The following is a 20,565-nucleotide window of genomic DNA, read 5'->3' on the forward strand; positions in this document are numbered from 1 at the left end:
GGGCTCATGGCACCACCCTTAAAAATGAATTCCATAGATTCACCATGAAGTGAAAAAATATTTAAAGGTCACTCATCTTTGAAACTCTTCCGAGGCAGAACCTCACCTAAACTATTACTGACAGAAGTTATTTCCCCTTTTCTTTGCCAAACTTTCCCATGACTGTGTGCCATTATGCTCCTCAGGCTTTGGGAGTAAAGTTTGTCCAGAGTACAGTATCATTTATGATGGTCTAAAACTAATTATTGACTAAAATAAAAAGGAGATCCTCACCATCACCTATGTTCCTTCTCATATCTCAAATTAAGTCAATCTTGATCTCTCCATTTCACTATTCAAACATTTTTCATTCGTCATCCAAATCTTGTTTCCTCAAACCATCATGTGTGCTACTTACCTCTGAATTTTTTTCTCCTCTTTCCATGTGTGGAGTCCAAAATTAAGCACAAAACTCTTACAAAAGTTTATGTAATTTGTGAGGACTCTCTGCAAATCACCGTGTTCAGACGGCCATTTTTCTTCTCGTGTGCATATGATGTCATATATTGAGTAGAGTACAATAAGCAAAATTACTATTTCCAAAAAGAGTTTTCTTTTTGAAAGTCCTTGATTTTCATAAATGAAGCACATCACAGAAGAGATGTCTAACCCAACATTACTTTTTCCTTAGTTTAATAAATGCTATTGATCAACCAGTCTAGAGACCTAATTCATTCAGAAATAATTCAGACACCTAGAAAGCTATGAGAAACACTTCCAGATGGTGACACAAAAAGATCCTGAACTCAACTTCTTCCAGATACACACTAAATCCATGGCTACATGTGGAAAAATTTCCACTGAAAACTAGCTGAGCAAATCCTTCATATCAGGCAAACAAACAAGGCTACACTGAAGAAAGGTAGGAGAGGTTAACACACAATACCTCACTATAAAGCTCACTCTCAGTTCAGTGACTCATAATTAGGAGGGAACTCACAAACCCAGAGCTTCTCCCTGAGGAGTGAAGGACTCATAACCTACAATGGGCACCCCAACTGTTAAGACTTGCACCTGGGAGATGAGCCTCAAAAACATGTGACTTTGAAAACCAATGGGGCTCATATCCATGAGACCCACAGAGCCGTAGTGAACTGAGAAGCAGCTCTTAAAGGGCTCACACAGGGATCACTTACCCCAGCACTCAGGGCAAAAAGAGCCATCTGAAAAGTGCTCAGAATTTACATGTAAGAGATCCACTCACTAATCTTTTTTTTTTTTTTTTAGGATTTTATTTATTTATTTGAAGACGGAGATCACAAGCAGGCAGAGAAGCAGGCAGAGAGAGAGAGGAGGAGCAGAGAGCCCAATGCGGGGCCCAATCCCAGGACCCTGAGACCACCACCTGAGCTGAAGGCAGAGGCTTTAGCCTACTGAGCCACCCAGGTGCCCCTCCACTCACTAATCTTAAAGTATCAGCCAGAATGTAGGGCCTGTTAGGATACTCTCTAGGACAGAGGCTGGTGGGTACCATCATTGCGCTCTCCCTCTGTCTGGCAAACACTAGAGGCACCATCTTTTTTTTTTTTTTTTTCTTTCTCAATGGGCACCATCTTTACACTCTCCCTCTGCTGAGCTCCAGCACCAGAAAAACCCAGAGGGAAGCTTTTACATGCATCCAGTGCCCCAGTTTTGTGGGTGCCAATCAGGGAATGCCTCTTGATCATCTGGCTCTGGCGGAGAGGGTGACTTGCACTCCTGTGTCCCACAGGACCGTCACAGTTGTAAAGATAGTTCCTGGCAGACTTCCAGTCTTAGAGCACTGCAAAGACAGGAGACACACCCAGTCTTTCTGAGGAAAAGCCTATTTGCTTGTGCTGGAGCTTTAGCCCAAGGGGCAGGCTTCAGGTTTGGCACACATCTAGAGGCCCACAGAACTGCTCTTGGGGAATAGAAGCCAGGAGATGCCATTTTTACGCTCTCCTTCTGCCTTGCTACAGCTCACCAGTATCTTCCAAAAAGGAGCTTATACACTGAGCCGGAGTCCCAATTTTTGTGGACTGTAAACCCCAGATCAGCTGGCTCTGGTGGCCAGCAGGGCTTATGCTTGTGGTCTAACAGAACTGTATATATTTGCATAATTTAAAAGCTGCTGAATGAGATGAGATTCTGGCTACCAATCAGCCTGAATCTATGTGCTGACCAAAAGACTCCTCTTAGAACACAGACAGTTCCCTGCACACTCTCAACTACTGGGAGCTCTTAAAAATAAAATAGGCTGCTTGGACAACCACAAAAGTTAGAGAAGCAACCAAGAGCTAGAGCAGGGCTGAATAGCAAAGCTCATCTCCCTAGACAAGTCCATTTTCTCAAGACTAGGAAAGGTGGCTATTTCACCTAATGTACAAAAACCACCACAGAAATAAAACTGGATCACTATCTTACATACACAAAACTAACTCCAAGTGGATTAAAAACCTGAATGCACGACCTGAAACCATAAAACTTCTAAAAGAAAATAGGTGAGTAAGCATTTTGATGCAGCAACTTTTAGATAAAACTTCAAAAGAAAAGGCAACAAAAGCAAAAATAAACAAGCAGGACTCTATCAAACTAAAAAGCTTATGCAGAGCAATGGAAATCACCAACAAGATGAAATGAAAACCCACTGAATGGATGAAAATATTGTGAATAATCTATCTGATAGGGGATTAATATCCAAAATATATAAAGAACTCACACAACTCAATAGTAAAAGAACCAACCATCTAATTTTTTAAATGGGCAGAAGATCTATATAGACTTTTTTCCAAAAACATATGGATTGCAACATCACTTAATCATCAGGGATATGTGCAAATCAAATCCACAATGAGGTATTAACTCCCACCTGTTAGAACGGCTATTAACAAAAAGACAAGTTGTAACAAGTGTTGGTGGGGAGAAAAGGGAACCCTCACGCACTACTGGTAGGAATGTTAAGTTGGCTCTTTTTTTTTTTTTTTAAGATTTTATTTATTTATTTGACAGACAGAGATCACAAGTAGGCAGAGAGGCAGACAGAGAAAGAGGAGGAAGCAGGTTCCCCGCTGAGCAGAGAGCCCAATGTGGGGCTCAATCCCAGGACCCTGAGACCATGACCTGAGCCGAAGGCAGAGGCTTTAACCCACTGAGCCACCCAGGCCCCCAGGAATGTTAAGTTGGTATTGCCACTATGAAAACAGTACAGACATTCCTCAAGAAATCAAAACCAGAGCTACCATATGATCTAGCAATTCCACTTTTGGATATTTACCTGAAGAAAATGAAAACACTGGCTCAAAAAGATATATGCACTCTCATGTTCACTGCACCATTATTTACAATTGCCAAGACATGCTCATCAATAGATGAATGAATAAAGAAAATCTGGTGTCTCTGCATGTGTACACACACATACAAACAACACACTAGAATATTACTCAGCTAAAAAATAAAATGAAATCTTGCATTTGTGATACTGTGAATGGAAATTGAGGACAGTATGCTAAGTGAAATAAGTCAGAGAAAGAAAAATACCACATGATCTTATATACTTATAGAATCTAAAAATAATACTAAGTTCATAGATACAGAGAACAGACTGGTGGTTGCCAGAGGTGGTGGCAGTGGACAGGCAAAATGGGTGATGGCGGTGAAAAGGTACAAACTTTCAGGTATGAAATAGGTAAGTCATGGTGATGTAATGTACAGGATGTGGCTATAGTTAATAATACTGTATTGCATATTTGAAAGTCGCTAAAACAGTTAAGTCTTAAATTTCTCATCACACACAAAAATTTGTAACTATGTATGGTAACAGATGTTAACTAGATTTACTGTGGTGATCATTTCATAGTATGTACAAATATTCAATCCTACCTAAAATTAATGTTATATGTCAATTACACCTCATTTTTTTTAAAAAAAAGAAAAAATCAGTGACATTATTTTCTTAAATAAAGAGGGATAATATTGTTTAAAAAATGACAAATAGGGAAAAAAAAGCTGTACCCCTTCTGATGTGATGTGATTTAAAAAAATTTAGACTGCTGTGTTGCTTTAGGCTTGCACAATTTGCTCTACTATACACAAAGGAACCCCATTCAAGAAGAAACTAAAAATCCATTTTTATTAATAGTTTTTTGAGGGAAAGAGAAACAACATATTACATACATGTTTACAAACATTTGCATAAAATGATTTTCCTTTCCTTTGAAAAGATATATTTTTCATTTGGCAAAAGATTAGAACATTATTTACCATAAGCAATGAAAGCCAGCACCTTTAGAAACGGTCATATCTTCTATACACTTAGAGGCTACGTAAACTGACACGGACGTTTAGAAGAACGATGAACTAAAGCAGTGTGGTTGATGGTAGGACTGCCCTGCTGGGGGATGGCATGAAAGTTATGAGTGGTAATTAAGAATATGAAATACAGTAATCCCACACTTAGAGGGTCTTATTCTCCAGGAGGAAGAGGAAAAGGAATAGCAAAGAGTGAGAGGGAGAAAGAGCAAGAAGCAGGTTGGTTGGGGGGAAGGGAGAGCTGTTATTGCGGGGAAGGAGAGCCGGAGCATCGGAGAACACCATGACAGAGGGAGAATGAGCCCAACGTCGTGTGTCCAAACGAGCACGGCTCTGCTGCGAGGGTGATCTCTCTCCGCAGCCCCAGTCTCCGTTAAATACAGTTACCGGCTAAGGATACCAGAGTATGAGCAGATTACCTCTCCAAGAAGCTACGGATTTAGAGCTACCTTGAAGGAGGACGTTTCTCTCAGGTAAGGGCAGTCTTTTCAGAACTTTAAAAGCAGGCTTTTGTTATTTTTGTTGTTGTTGTTTCTAATATACAAAGAAAAAATACAACAAAGAGGAAAGGACACAGATCAATATCTTTTCTCTCTTTTATCTTAGAGGAAATGTCTTCTTAAATGTTAAGAAATAACAAGCATTACAGAATTAAGCCAGTGACACAAGTGAATTACCTGTGCCAATTAACTAAAAACGGGAAGAGAAACAGATCAGTCTTGGCTTTTACCGCTTTAGTGCCTACACAGATAGAAGATAATTAAAACATACAGTATCTTTTTCTTGGAAATAACCTATTTGTTTTCAACAGAGCTTAAATTTTTAAAACCAGTCTTGACTATTCATGGGTTTTGTCCCATATTTTGCATTATAAGCCTCATTATCTTCATTCTAAAGAACATTTTCTTCACTGAACATGACAAAAATCCACACGCTTAAAAACCTCAGTATCTCTATTTTACTACACAATCCATCTGTTACTTTCTTGAGGATGTTCCTAGGCTGATCTGCAAATGAGTCCAAAACTTGGAAAGTCCAAAAAAATTCTTATTTTTTTAAGAATATTAAGTGATATAAGCTTTGTTATAAAAGAGGGAAGTAAAGTATATCCCCTTAGTCACAGTACTGTTCATCTTGGGCAGAAAAACTAAAACTCAGGGAAAATAACTCCCTTTTCAAATACCTAGTCTTCCTAAAATTGTAGAGAAGAGGCCAACAATGTAGACATTAAAAAGGTGGGGGTAGGGGGAATGATAGATTAGAACTTAGCAAGAAAAGCTAAGGATTCTAAGCAGAAAGCTTTTCATTATCATGTAGTATTGAAATTACTCTAAAATTTCTGCTAAAAAATATCACTCTAAGCCATTTTACAGTAACAGGAACTTCGGTCCTATGAATTGGGCACAGAAACCTGAAGCTATTATGGACAGACATCTTCCTAGCTAAATTTAGCTCTTTAGAGGTCAAATTTCATGCACAGAACCAAAGTTCCTTTCAAGTAATAAACTAGCAATGATTTAAATACAATACTTATTTACCTATATTTCTATTACAAAAAAAGAATTTAAACCTCCATTTAAAAAATAATCATATATGAATGTGGAAATTAAAAAAAACATTTGTTAATGAAGTCTCTACATTATGCTTAAAATATAAATTACAATCAAGCAATTTTGAGTCCAACGTTATATCTATTATAAATACTTGAGTAGAAACTGATAGCCTTTAGATATTCAATCTGAACTCTCTCCAAAATGCCAAACCTAAATTTCAGCTTGTTTTAGTACTAACAATTGGTTTAACTTTTCGCATTCAAAACGTAAGCTTTTATTTAAAAATTATTTTTAAGAGATAATAAAAGTGAGGATTTTTTAAACAGGAAAAAAAAGGGGGCAAACCAGGTACGATAAGGTACAATATTTTCCCAACATACAAACAATTCTGAGAACAAAAATTACAAAATCAGCTGTGGCAATTATAGAAATCTGATTTTAAATAAAAATTTTTAACTGTTAAAACTGCATCATTGTTTTATCCAAGTTAATTTTCTCTGACAACTGTACCAACCAGAACTTTCAGGAAAAGACTTACCCTCCAAGATTCATCAAATTAACAAGCATCCAAAAATACAACATTCTCAAATACAAGTACTTCACATTAATGGAAGGCGGGGAGCACTTTATAAACCTTAAAAAGGCCAGGTTCTACTTAAATACTTGATATCAGAAGTATTGTCTAATTGGCCTACTGGTGAGAGAAAATACGTAAACTTTTGAAAAGAGACAATTTTTGAAGCTTGTTTTATTTACATCAAGTTATCACGAGATGGTTCACATTTAACACAAGAAGTCAGCTCCCAGTAAGGACTTTATAAAAAGATTTTCCCCATTTTTAATCACTTCAACATTTAGTGTTCAGGAATTGCGCCAGCTTTCTTACACATTTTAAAAATCATTTCTGCTTCTTTCTTACACCAGATTTCAACCTATCATGTTGAGATATTTGAAATCCCAAAAGCCTTGTCTGGATTTAGTAAGAAATTTGATAGTTATATGGATGTAGCACATTTAAAAAGTATTAAGATTAATTTTTTGAAGTAATAAAACTTATATTTACAAACAAATGCACTTTACCAGACTCGAAGTTTATTCCAATATGCCACTGTGGAGATTTTGGAAAGAGAGTTTCCACTTTAGAGCAGTTTAATGTATCCCAGGAGAAAGGTAGACTTATTCTTTCATAACTAACATTCTTCCCTCTAAACCATAACATCCAGTCTAATCACCCAGCTGAATTTTGACAATGTCTAAAAGAGAAATACAACCTCAAAGGTCAAGAAATGTCCCGTCATGTACTCAAAAACATAGCAGAATCTGAAGGCACCACAAGGCAATCACATTGAGGGAAAACACTATGTATACACTCTCTGCTATTTCTGCTTAAAAAAATACAGAGGTGTTTTAAGATGTTATTTTATAATCAGAATAACTAACTAAAATATATTCCTCAAGTGTTTTGTTTTTCCTATAGGAAAATATTTGTGCATGCTAATATTAGAAGAGCCCTATAAACAGAACTACAAACCTGGTTAAATTCACCTCTGTTCCATTTCACAAACCACATGAATAGAGTATATATTTCAGACACATAATCACAATTTGTACAAGAGAAAAGAAAGAAGACTGATAATTAACATGTGCCTAAAATGAATGTCTCCCACACTGTTTTATTAAAAACATATAAAACCCAGTGTTCCTAATTTTAAAAAAAGATATCAAAGAACTATAAAAGATAAACTTATATACTAAATTTAATGTAGAGTTTATTCAAACTATAAACTCCATAGTCCTTAATCCTTAATAAGATCACCAAAAAAGTTTTCTTTTTTTAAATTAAGTAAGCTCAACACCCAACATCGGGCTTGAACTCACAACCCCGAGATCAAGAAGAGTCAGATGCTCTACCAGCTGAGCCAGCCAAATTTTAACAATAATCACAGAAAAATCTTTGGGGAAATTATCTGTACAATCAGTGTTAGTCAAGGCTAATCCTGGTCCCTGATTATAAATAAGTAGGTTCTGGTAAGAAATGAAAAAGTAGAATCCAAGTAGAAAATAACCCATAATTTTGGCTGAACCAAATTCTGTTTAGTTTCTACCAAAACAGATAACCCACTGTAACTTCTTAAGTCATTTGGATCATCAGTCTATATTTTTTTAGAAGGAAAGAACAAACAGATCCAGTAGAAGAAGTTTCACCAAAGATACTTAGCATGCATTTCTACCTAAGATTTTTTACTTTGAATCTTTCCTTTGCTATGAAATGTGGCGAAGGAAATTAAATTGAACATGGATGTAATTACAAGACAAGCTAAAACAGTATACTAAAATACCTGTTTTACAACTTGTTCAGAATAATTGTCTTTTTAAATGTAATCTTTCATATCTAGAAATGTTAGTAATGACTTATTTCCAAAGTCAAAAGTATTTCAGGTAGTCTCTGTAACAGAGTCTGGGACAGGATTCTAAGACAAGAAGCTCATTTGGGAGGTAATCCCAGGGAGCACTGATAAAAGAATGTTAGTGAGACAGTGAAGAGGAAGAAGAAAATAATACATATTTTAACAGTTTTCTGCTATGGGCAATGAAGTCCTTTCCCACTGGAAACTCTAGGAGACAATGTGAAACATGCCTCAGAGTATCACCAGAAGGGCAAGGAAGCTAGAGTAATTATCCTCCAACTCCCATCCATCACTGGCTGAGGGCTGCTCCTCAGGCATTATCTTCCTAGCACTTCCAATCTGCTCTGTGTGTAGGTAAGAAAATCCACGGCAGAGTCGCAGGTGCTTGCAGGACACTTAATGCATGGACTGAAAGGGTGAGAGCCAAGTGTCTGCTGCAAAAACTCACTATCAGTAACTCACATACCAAACAATATCTTAAATTTCATTTTGTCAATGTCCCATTACAAAGCAGCAGTGCATTTTATATAAGCAACAAAAAAGAATGTTTAGCCCTTCCAAGAAAAGAAAATAGACATCTTCAGAAGTAATAAAAGTATGGAGTACTTTAATCCACCAAAAGAGGTCTGTTTTTACCTAAATTAAAGTAGACATGTACATGAATGATTCCCATTTTTACTGAAGTTGCAAAATCCCAACACTATTTGAATTCAACATACCTTTGTCAGCACCAAAAACAAAACACAGGAGTAATAGTATGGTATAGCATCTGTAATAGACTGAAAATTAAAGAACCTGAATTTTTGTCCTTCACTTTGATACTAACTAGCCATACCAACTTAGGTTAAGTCATATTATTTGTATGGGCCTGCCTCAGGTTCTCTACCAGTAAAACTAAGGCAATAATGTCTGGCCTAGTTATTGTTGAGATTAAGAGGAAAGAAAAAAGTTGTGAAACTTTTTAAAAATTAAAAGTACCATACATTAAATAAGGTATCTTATTATTTTCACAAAAAAAAGTCAAAGGTGGAAAGGAGTTCTAATATTCAATTCTAACTCATGTTAATAAGGGAATAAACTCTGCTCTAGGAAAGAAGAGTGACTTGTTCCAGGAAATCAATGGCAACTTATCAGCAAATCTGAAAATAAATTCCAATGAAAAAGAGTTCACAGTATCTTTCTACTTGAGAGTTAGCTGAACATGTCACTAGGGCAAGAATCAGCTAAAACTGATTTTAATTGTTTTTAAAACTTTATACCATTTTTAAATGCCAGTAAACATCAAAAGATCCTGCAAAATATGAGCTGAGAACCATGGGATGGATCACTTACACTACCATTCATTTCATTTGGCCCTACAAAGAGCCTAGGAATATTAAATTCTACCAACTTTTAAAATTAGTAAGGAAGCTGGTTTCCACAATTGAAAACTGAAAATGGAAAAAGCCAATTAAAAGTGTTCCCAATTAAAAGGTTTATGCTTTCCTGTCTTTAAGAAAACACTCCATATGAAGATTGCCTTTTGTTCTCCTTGCTTTAAAATTCATCAAAATTGAACAAATACAGCTGAACGTCTACTATGTTAGATATGAATGGATAAACTTTAAATGGAAAGAAAACTTCTTAGAAAAAAATTTCCATTTATAAAATTGTTAAGCTAAAAATGCTTTTATTAAAGTCTAGTTCAATAGTCTAAGCATTTAATTTAAAAACTCACCAAACTCTGTCATTCATGTCATTCATATATTATTCTAGGTTTTTTAGTTTTCATCATATTTTAGTACATTTTACTTAAATGTAGATAACATCACATTCAGAGAATATTATGATCAGAAAAATTAAAATATTTTCCAAAAGCTGCACTGGCAGATGTAACAACCAGAACTCAGGTCTTGCTCATAGCCAAGTACATTTGGCCTTCAATAGCTTAATAATGGTATTTATATGCTCTTTGGTTTCATTATTAGGATGACAGGAAAGAAACAGGACTACAAGTAGTAAAGTTACAACCTCACTATACAGCATGAAATATACATTTGAACATAACATACAATTTATAATGAAAAGCCAATTCTATTATATTATGGCTTTCAAAATCAGAAGAACTGGCTTTTAAGGTTTTTTTTCTATTATTTTATAGTATGAAGGCCAAAACCTTATGTTAGAATTAAACACACACACATATATAATTAATGTGATACATCTTGGGCACAAGCCACTCTGAAATTCCCAGAGAACCTTTAAATAAATGACAAATCTAAAACTCTAAAATTATTCACATAGTACCCCAAGGAGCAGCATGTATCAATAAACTCAGACAGGCAAACAAATTCCAACCACAACAGTGACTTTGAAAAGGCAAAAGTCTCAGTTACCAGTATTACCAAATGTAGAGCACAGTCAGTGATCAGAGTGTGACACTCCACTCAATTGTATTTACAGGGTAAGAGATAAAAGGCAGAATGTATCTGCCAGCTCCTCTTGGTTGCCTTCCTAATATTCTGACATTAACAGGTAAAAAATAGCAAGCTCCTTTAATATACTTTTCTGCTACAGATATGGCTCTGTTTGAATGTTCAAGAAGCACCTGTTTAAAAAAGTAAAGTCACTGATTTGAAGACCAACTTAAATTCATTTTAGTAAATAGAAACTTCTAGCTTGTATTTAAATGTTTTAACTAAAACAAAAGTATATTTTTATTCTAAAGGTCCACTGTTCTACCACTAATAGGTAACAATCATCAATTTATCATCTATGTTGAAAGTTAGAGTTAAATGATCAAATTGATTTTTATTTAAAAATTATTGGCCTTAATAGTTTTATACACATGATATAAATTCCATTTTATTTGTACTAATTCCATTAGCTTTTTTCCAGCTTGGTGTTCCATAATTTTAGATAACACCAATAATATACCCAGGTGATGCTGATGCTGACAGCACAGGTTACTACTCTGAAAACCACTGATCTAGCTTTTCAGGACTTCCAATGTTTTTTGAGGACACAGCTTATCTGCATTTGGAAATTCTCATATAGAACATCAAATGTAGAACCGGAAACTTCCATTTCTTAATTTTTCCATCTAGAACAACACAGAACAATTCTATTCCTCCTACACATGGTAGTCACCCAAATATTTGAAAACAAAATAAAACACTCCCTCTCTTTAGATGTATCTTCTCCAAAATGAATATTGCCAATTTCTTTGATTGCATCCCACTCTCCTAGCATTCAGGCCTTTCATCATTCCAGATGCCTCCCTATGAACACTATAGTTCATCATCCCTCTTAGTAGGTGGCCCTTAGAATTTAACACAATAACATTAAAGCTTTAGCCTGAATGTCAGAATGCACGCCTGCCAATCAGTACTAGTTCCCTAACCACATTATATCTTTCAGCAACCATACCATAGTACTTCCCAACTGATCCAGAGTAAATGAGAACAGAAAATGTAGTAACTTTTCCATCAACTTAAAGTTGTTTAAGCTAAATAACTCTTTTATTCTCAGTTTATGTCCTTCCTAAATATTGGGGTTTGGGGCTACAGGGCTAAATATTAAGGGACAGTGATGGAAGATGGTAGTTATTTTTCCAAAGTCTTCACATGGCATAAGAGAGTCTCTCATTTCACAGATTCTCTTAAATCACTGGTTTATGTCCTAGAATACTCAAGGACAAAGGTTAATCGCATCCATCCTCTAGTACTGTGTAGGTAGCCAAGTGCTTAGAATAATTTCTATAATTTGCAACAACTAATCACAATCTCATCATTCCTTTAATTAATTTATAGCAGCAAAGCAAACCTCCCAGTGGGATTCAGCAAATAAAAGGGCTTCAAAGTGCTTTAAACACTAGTTCCTAAGACTTCCTATTTTTCTTTACACACTTCCCATTTCCCTTTATAATTTCAAAAAACATTCAAACCCAGTCAAGTAGACTACATCAAATTAAGAGGGGTTAAAAAAGTAGACACTTACAATCATTTGTTGCAGTTTAAATTGCTAGACAATAATTTGAACTATAAGTAAACTATACCATCTAGGACAGGGTCCATGGTCCATGGACCATATCGGGCTATCTTTTTGTGTAAACAGAGTTTGACATTTCAGTCAAACAACAGCCACACCCACTTGTGTACCCATTGCCTGTGGCTGCTTCTGTGTTACAATGGCAAAGGTGAATAGTTGAAACAGAGACAATACGGCCTAGAAAACCCAAAATACTTAGTATCTGGTCTTTCACACAAAACATTGGCCAACCTCTTATCTAGGGCAATGAACTAGTGACTACTAAAGAAAACTTTGTGACCTGCAACAATAATCAGGGACTAACTCAGGACCGACCACCCATACTGGAATATCTAAATATGAATATTGGAATATCTGAATAGTCCTTTATCCTACTCTGTATGAAGGATTTGTTGCCCACCCAAGACAAAGCATTCACTTACCTGCTCACTGAGCTAATCTTTAACATACATGTGTCAAGGACTCACTAGTAGAATAGTGAAGAATCCATGAACATACTGCTCTGTGCAATCTACGGTTAAAAAAAAAAGTTGCTGCAAGTAACCCGAATGCACGTAATAAAGAAGAAACTGTACAGAACCACAGAATAATCTCCTTTACATTTTAGATTTCAAATACAAAACACTTTTAAGGCACTGAAAGTAGAAAAGCTTAAGTTTAACAATTTAGGTAATATTAACTGCATTAAATAATGCAAATTAATTTCCCTTTTGTGTTAAAAAAAGACTTTCATTTTTATGTTTGTAGAGTTGAAATCAAGATAAAACATCTAATCTAATTTCATCATGTAGCTTTTTAACATTACAGAATGTGCTTAAAAGATCACCCCACATTTTATAGATGACAATGTCTCAATAAAACATGAAGTAGTTATGCAAGAGAACTAATTATTGGCACAGATAGAACTAGAACTCAGTACTCAACTCTCACTTTGGAACTCTTTCTACTTCAAGATTGAGTATAAAAGACATGCTCATATTCTAGAAAAGGGTGGACTGATGTTGAAATAGTCTAGAGTTTTAAATGTACAGTAAACATATTCACAGGGGCATAGAGCCCACTCAGCCTAAGCAAACCTCTTGTGTTTTTTACTAATCAACCAACTACAAAATCACAGAAGGAAAAAAACTGATTGATGGTAAAGCCAATTATCAGAATGATGAAAAAGAACAACCAATTATATCCTTAACAAATGCTCAAAATTAAAAAAAATAATAATCAATAGTGGAGAAGGGGCAGTATGATGGATACTCACGTATTGCCAATTTGGTACAAATTTTCTGAAGGGTAATTTGGCCATATTTTAAAGTGCCTAAAAAGTTCTCACCATCGAAACCAATTATCCCATTCCCAGGAATATAACCTAAAGAACTAATCTATTATAGATTTCAAATTTTACAGTTTTATGAAGTTGTCCATCCCACTATTATTTATAATTGTGAAATATTAGAAACAATCTAATATCCAAAGAAAGAACTGGTTCAGTCATGGTGTATGTATTCATACAATAAAATATTAGGCAGCCATTTTTTTTTAAATCACATTTTCAAAGACATGGGGAAGTACTTAGGAAGTTATAAAAAGTAGGGTATACAACTATATGGTCAGTATAATCTCAATTTGTTATTATGCACACACACAAACACATATACACACTCATACATATAAATAGCATAGACAAAGACTGAGAGGAAATACAAAAAATATTAACAGTGTTATCTCTGGATAGTGAAATTGCAGATTTTTTTCTCTTCTTTATCCTTTTCAGTACTTTCTAAATTTTCTATAATAATCATGTATCAGTTTTATACTCAGAAAATAATAAAAATTCACTCTAGTCAATTTTGAAATTTTTATAGTCTATATAATAAATAAGGAATAAATATTTATAGTACTCAAAAGTATACCTAAGTGATGGGAAATAAATCATTAATATGTAAGAGTATAATTTCCACACATGTATAGGTGGATAATTTTGAATCCAAAAGATAACATTATTTTTTATTTTTTCTCAATTCTTGAGTATAGAAAGTTGATATTTAGTAAACAAGAAATGCAAATCTTTAAATAAAATTGGTGCAAGGCGTCTAAAAATTGTGCTATTCCGGCATCACACTGAAGATACAAATGCTCTCCAATGTAATGTAGATACCCAATGTTAGGTTGAAATAGATATAATCTACTACATGCATGGTGGCCAATAATTACCTAATCAGATTATATATATATTTTCCCCCCAAAGTGACTAGAAATGGTCTATGCTAAAAAAAGAAATACAACACCATACCATTATTTTAGTTGGAAGAGCCGCACCAAAAATCATGACAAATAATTTGTAGAACTAGAAGAAAATCCAGTGGTTTTTTGTTTTGTTTTGTTTTTGTTACTGTTAATGATTTCTTGCTAAAAATTTAAGTAAGAGAGTCAAATTGTTTAAAGCATTAAAAAAGCACAGCAGTAGTATACAGTCTGCAATGATTTGAAAATCACTAAGAACACTCTTCAATATTTCCTCATTTGCAGACTACTGCCTATCAAACACGATCTTTGAAGGAAAGGACTATATCTGTTCTTTTACCAATCTTGAATTTATATTCTATATATAATATAGTAATGACACAAAGTGATGTCACACACAAAAAGCCAAACTGTATGTAATTTTAAAAGCTAACTTCAAAATACGATTCTAATGTCTGTGATAAAAAAATCACATAAATATGTAAAATATAAAATACATCCTAACATAGTTTTTACATGAGCTGAAGTTTACCACTTTTAACATAAAAATTCTGAGATGGAATTAATAAAAAAAACAATTTTCGTAGGTACCACAGAGCAATAAGTTTAAATCAGACTATTTTGAGTTGTGTAGCCCTTTATTAGCAACTAAAATAGAAGGTATCTGTTGTACAACACGGGTAGTAATTGACTATAACTGGAGATTTATTATATTCTAATACAGATCATTTATAAATGCAATTTCTTTATTAAAAAGCTTCCACCCTTTTTTTGTTTGTTTGTGTACAATTTGCAAAACTATTCTGAAAGCGGAATATATGTGCACAAGTCTGCAAAGAGTGCAAATTTAGGATATGGTAAATGCTTTACAAGTTACTTTCAACAAACTGTCTGCCACAACTGGGCCTTTACATTGCCATCCTTTTTGATCAAAATATTTTGATGCCAGCCTTCCTTCCACTGCCCTAAACTATAAAGCATTTTTTAATGAGTTGAAATTAAGGAAGGACTACACCTACTAGAAAAGAAGAGAAGAAAGTTCTATTAGTTTGAGGTTTCAGAATCCCCCCAAACCAGGACCAGTATCTTGGTAAGGGCTAGGCGGGGACCCCGGACAGAGAATGAGTATGTGCAGGTGGCATCCCTGAGGATTCAGAGCTTCAGTGGACCGTGAGTGCTCCTGCTGCATAACTCACTGAGCTGTCTTGCCAGTTTCTACACTGGCTTGACTGGGCATAATTCAAAAAGGAAAAGCTCATATTCATTCCATTCTTCTGGAGCTCTGTGATAGCCTAGGGGAGGAAAAAAAACTGGTTACGACAGTCCTCATATAAAAAGTAAATACCTCTGTGTTGGTGTCTTAACTCTGCCCACTTCACAGCTGAAGCCTAGATTTTTTACTCTGCTCTTGATTTGTTTCTTGAGCTTCTTTTCGCACATTATTAAACAGGAAAAAGGAGTTCCTTACTTCGTTCTCTCAAAGAATTTCCCCTAATCTGACTTCTTGATAAATATCAGTCATCTCCCACCCTACCCTTGTTATATTTAACAAAGCCACTTCAAGAAACATGGACCTTTCTCTCTTTTCTCTAAACCAAATCATAGCCACTTCTGTCATGAAATCCTGGTATCTTCTTTGTCTAACTTTGTCTAAATGTGAAATATATATATAAATTAATTTCCAGATCTAAGGGGTAAACCACAATTTTCACTTTAATTGTAGATATTTTATTAAAATTTTATTTGATCCAATCTAAATTTCCAATTTAGGAAATTAGTGTAGCTTACCTAGGTTAAATTTCAAGAATTAGATTAAGCCCTGAACAGACTTTACTTCCAGTCAATACTGCTTAAAAGAAATCATTCCTAAAAATCCACAATGTACTATCTTTCAAATTAGTGTTACTGAACTAACACTGTAGGGTAGGTTCTATTCTAGACTAACATTACCTTCTCCATTATTTCTCTGCCTCCCCAAACAATGAAGGCATTATTGCTTCCTCCTCCCATTCCTGAATATACACACACTTTCTTCTCTATGAAAAAGTCTCACATTTTCTTTTAGGAAAGCCATACTGTTTTATTTATTACAGGAAAAATGAATATTATTATTCTCTTTCAAAAATCCAGCTGCCCAAAACTTCTGCCTCTTACTATTATTTACATGAAATACTGTTTTTGTTGTAAAGAGAAAAACATCACCCACAATCTGTCTCATGTTACTAAATTATGAATATCTGAAGTTCAAGAACAGAATTTTCCATTTATTTTTAATAAAGTCTAGAACATTAAATAAAACAAAAAAATTAATAAGGTTACTTATTACCAGAGGTTACTTTGATTTATATTTGTAAAGAACATACTGGAACTGGCTGTGAGTCAAGAGAAAAAGTAGGTTTCTATTCTAAATAATTTTTCTGTATTTAAAAGAAAGTACTGGCCTATCTCCCAGTAACAAATAACTTTATTCATGTAAGCAAAATAACAGAAAGCTAAATTATCTTAAAGATACTAGGAAAAAAAAAAAGTTACCTAAAAGCAATATTCATCAATAAGGTATCACAGATGATAACAATTAAGACATTTTGAAACATCATAGAATCAAATGCTAGAAATCAAGACTTCCTAAGGATACTCACATTTAATAACACCCCAATGGGATGTCTTCCACATATAGTATTATGGTATTTCTTCAAGTAATTGCTAAAAGATACAGGGTCTAGTTGTTCTATAATACTCATACCCTAAAAAAAGAAGAGAAAAAGAAAATGAAAGAAAAAGAAAAAGTACACAATTTATTATTTCCTAATTACATTTTAAAACTGTTACTTAGAGCTAAACATAATTTTTCAATTAAGGAGAAGTAAAGAAAATATATTAAATAATCCTTGTGAAATATCAAACTCATTCATCAAAAGTAATCTCATTATGGTTAGCTCTAACCAATATGTACACTTGATTAACAGAAAACTTTCAGTCCTCAGTTTAGTTTTTTCTGACTATGTTTCCACACCACCATCACCAATTACCAATTAGCTCACAACCCTTAACATGTCACAATTTTACATTTTTCTTCTATAAATGTATTTACAAAAGTAAATCTATTGCAAAAATTAACTTTGCTATATGGCGGGGTTTTTTTTCATAACCATCATATTCCTCCTACCACTGGCATAAATAGTTAAGAGTTTACTATAACTTAGCTAATTCCATAACATACACTTAAATAACAGTGTGTAAGGCATTCTGAATTATCAGCACATGATAAAAAGAAGATACCACGAAGAAAAATGTTAACATAGTTTTAATTAACTTAAAGCTCATAAAAGATAAATGCTTAAGCAAAATAGGCCTTTTATGAACTTTTTAAAATAAAGTATTGGCCTGTCTCCCAGTAACAAATAACTTTATTCATGTAAGCAAAATAATGGAAAGCCAAATTATCTTAAAAGCTTTTTATCTCTTGGGGTGCCTGGGTGGCTCAGTCAGCTGAGCATCTCTTAGTTTTGGCTCAGGTCATGATCTCAGAGTCCCGGAAATGGGCCTGGCCATGGGCTCTGCACTCAGCAGGAAGTCTGCTTGAGATCCTCTTCCTCTGCCCTTTCCCGCCCTCCCTTCTCGCTTATGCTCTCTCTCAAATAAGTAAATAAATCTTTAAAAAAAAAGAAGAAAGAAAGAAACCTTTTTAATCTCTTTATACTTTCAACTGGAATGCTTTATTTTTAAGATTTTAATTCAGGATCAAAATATTTTAGGACTACTATTAAAACAACCACTATCACTTGGACATTTATTCACACTAAATTCCATACCCTGTAAATGCATTCAAATAATGTGTTCATAATACAGTAATACAAAGCAATTTTAATCAAGCAAATAAATCAATGATTCTCACGCATTCATTCACCAATTATCTTACCTTGTTTCTTATTCAGGTAAAATGTTTTACATTAGTGTTCTATAAACCAGATTAACATATTCTGAGAGAAATGTAAATGGTGGTTTAACTAGGGAATCAACTGATAAATTTTGTGTGGTTTTTAAATTATATTTCAACGTGTTTTAAAACAACCGCAGTGGAAAAGCACCTAGAGTAATCAGATGAACACTCATCTGAAAAATGATAGTAATCAGTAGGTGACATAAAAATACTGCAGTGGTGGCATCAAAATTTAATTTTATAAAGAACCTGTTTTCAGAGCATTCAAGTCATTCATAAACATCATCATACTTTCCTGCAAACAGGAAAAGACAGGTATGTGCATGTAATCAACTTTCAATTGACTGCACATCAATTAGTCACTCTAGACTTGTCCACAATCAGTGTTTAATGCTAAACTGTTTTCCCCTGCAAACTAGGAGGCTTCCAAGTCAATAGTCTCCAGTGACATTTGGTGCAAATTCAGAGAAATATGAACAAACTTAAAAATTAAACCTAAGATAAATAATTAGTACCATAATTCTGGTTCAAAGAATATCACACAGTATATTTCTAAACCTAGCAGTAACGCAGCGATGGAGTTACACAAATCTCTTCCACACATATGGACAATCAAGATATAACTCCCTAAAAATGAAGGAACTGAGGCATAAATAAGGTTAAAAGCTTGCCTCTGAATTTCTAATCTGAGGCTCTTTCTCACTCACTAGTCTGCTTCATGCAGCATAAGAGACATACTAACAATCATTTAAATACTCTCACAGCTATAATTGGTACACACATTTTAAGAGAACTTTTAACGTTCTTGGATGAAGTCTAGGACAGCTTACCTTAAATAGAACTCTACTCATTAATACATTATGTGACACTGAGGTTCTAAGGTACATGTTAATGTTAAAATCTTAAAGTACATTTTGAACAAACTTACCACATTCATATGCTGACATGAAGAATTCAAAGACAGGAAAACTAATGATCAAATTTGTTAAAAACAAAGAATTCAAGAAATTTCATATAGAAAGATATAAAATAAAGTTATGAATGTAGAGAAGACACTACCAAATAAAGTGTTTGGAATTAAGATATAATGGTTAAATGACAATGAGGTAAAGAAAAAATTGAGATGATGGAAATTAAGGGATAAAGTTTAAATATTTAATCCCCTAAAGTGTATTATGTACCTACTAGGGCAAGAATCTATTCCACTACAACCATTTTCTGACAAATAAAGATAGTGAACAAGTATGCAGTTTTATAAAGAAGGGATACAGAGAAAAAATAAGGCTTTTCTCAAGAGTGAAATTCTCCAATTGGAAAATTCACGAAGTACACAAACAATAGCAATAATCATAATGAGAGACAGGGCATCTATTAAGTAATACAGAACACTGGCAAATATACTTTTGTATATATTTATATCTTGATGTTAACAACTTTTAAATCATAGTTACCAAAATTTCAAGAAGATGAAAATGTTAATTTGATACTACTGCCAACAGCCAAAATTTCAAGATGAAGAAACAAAGTACTTCCCCACTAAGCTTAGTTAACTCTTCTATTACTTAAAATACTTGATCAGTGAACCTGAAGTCCAGGTGATGAAAATCTTACCTATGGCCTAGCATATTGAGAATCTGTTCACATGAACTTAAATCCAATATGAAGCAGTGAAGATCTAAGATAAAATGAAGATCTAAGATAAAAAGCAGATATCATAAACACCAAAAGCCAATATCCATCATGATTTGGGTTTCTGAGAAATGTAGGGGCTTCAGCAAGAAATCCTCAGATTGAAAGCTAACTTTGTACTGTGAGGGGGAACAAGAGCAGAGGGAATCCATCATTATGCTGACTCTTTAAGCAATAAGTGAAAGCTTGTAATGTTAAATCCCAAGTGACAATCCTAAACTGAGCAATTTTAACTGATAGAGCTGCAAATTCAGAACTCTGATAAGACAACAAAGATCCTCCCTTTTAAAAAAGTTTATATATAGGGACACCTGGGCGGCTCAGTTGGTGAAGCGTCTGCCTTCAGCTCAGGTTATGATCTTAGGATCCTGGGATCAAGCCTGAAATGGGGCTTCCTGTT

At 34.3% G+C, this 20,565-nt stretch overlaps 1 protein-coding gene and 1 long non-coding RNA gene across 4 annotated transcripts in view; one reads left to right on the forward strand and one right to left on the reverse strand.

Annotated features, from left to right (window-relative positions):
* Nucleotides 1–1,340: 1,340 nt before the first annotated feature.
* On the forward strand, nt 1,341–9,229 carry LOC309871849. Its single transcript, XR_014315523.1, has 2 exons — nt 1,341–1,502; nt 1,549–9,229. It is a non-coding gene; the product is annotated as an uncharacterized lncRNA (long non-coding RNA).
* A 5,926-nt stretch (nt 9,230–15,155) lies between these two features.
* The window catches only part of MEMO1 (mediator of cell motility 1), a 116,894-nt gene continuing 111,484 nt past the window's right edge, over nt 15,156–20,565 (reverse strand). For all 3 annotated transcript variants that reach the window (XM_082745271.1, XM_082745272.1, XM_082745273.1), the window contains 2 exons: nt 17,176–17,280; nt 15,156–15,828 (listed from right to left, as the gene is read on the reverse strand). In XM_082745271.1, the coding sequence (XP_082601397.1) occupies nt 15,697–15,828; nt 17,176–17,280 (237 nt within the window). In that variant the 3' untranslated portion in view covers nt 15,156–15,696. The remainder of the gene's footprint in view (nt 15,829–17,175; nt 17,281–20,565) is intronic.

The sequence above is a fragment of the Mustela nivalis genome (assembly GCF_964662115.1).
Source record: "Mustela nivalis genome assembly, chromosome: 8".
In the NCBI taxonomy this organism is placed as follows: Eukaryota; Metazoa; Chordata; class Mammalia; order Carnivora; family Mustelidae; genus Mustela; species Mustela nivalis.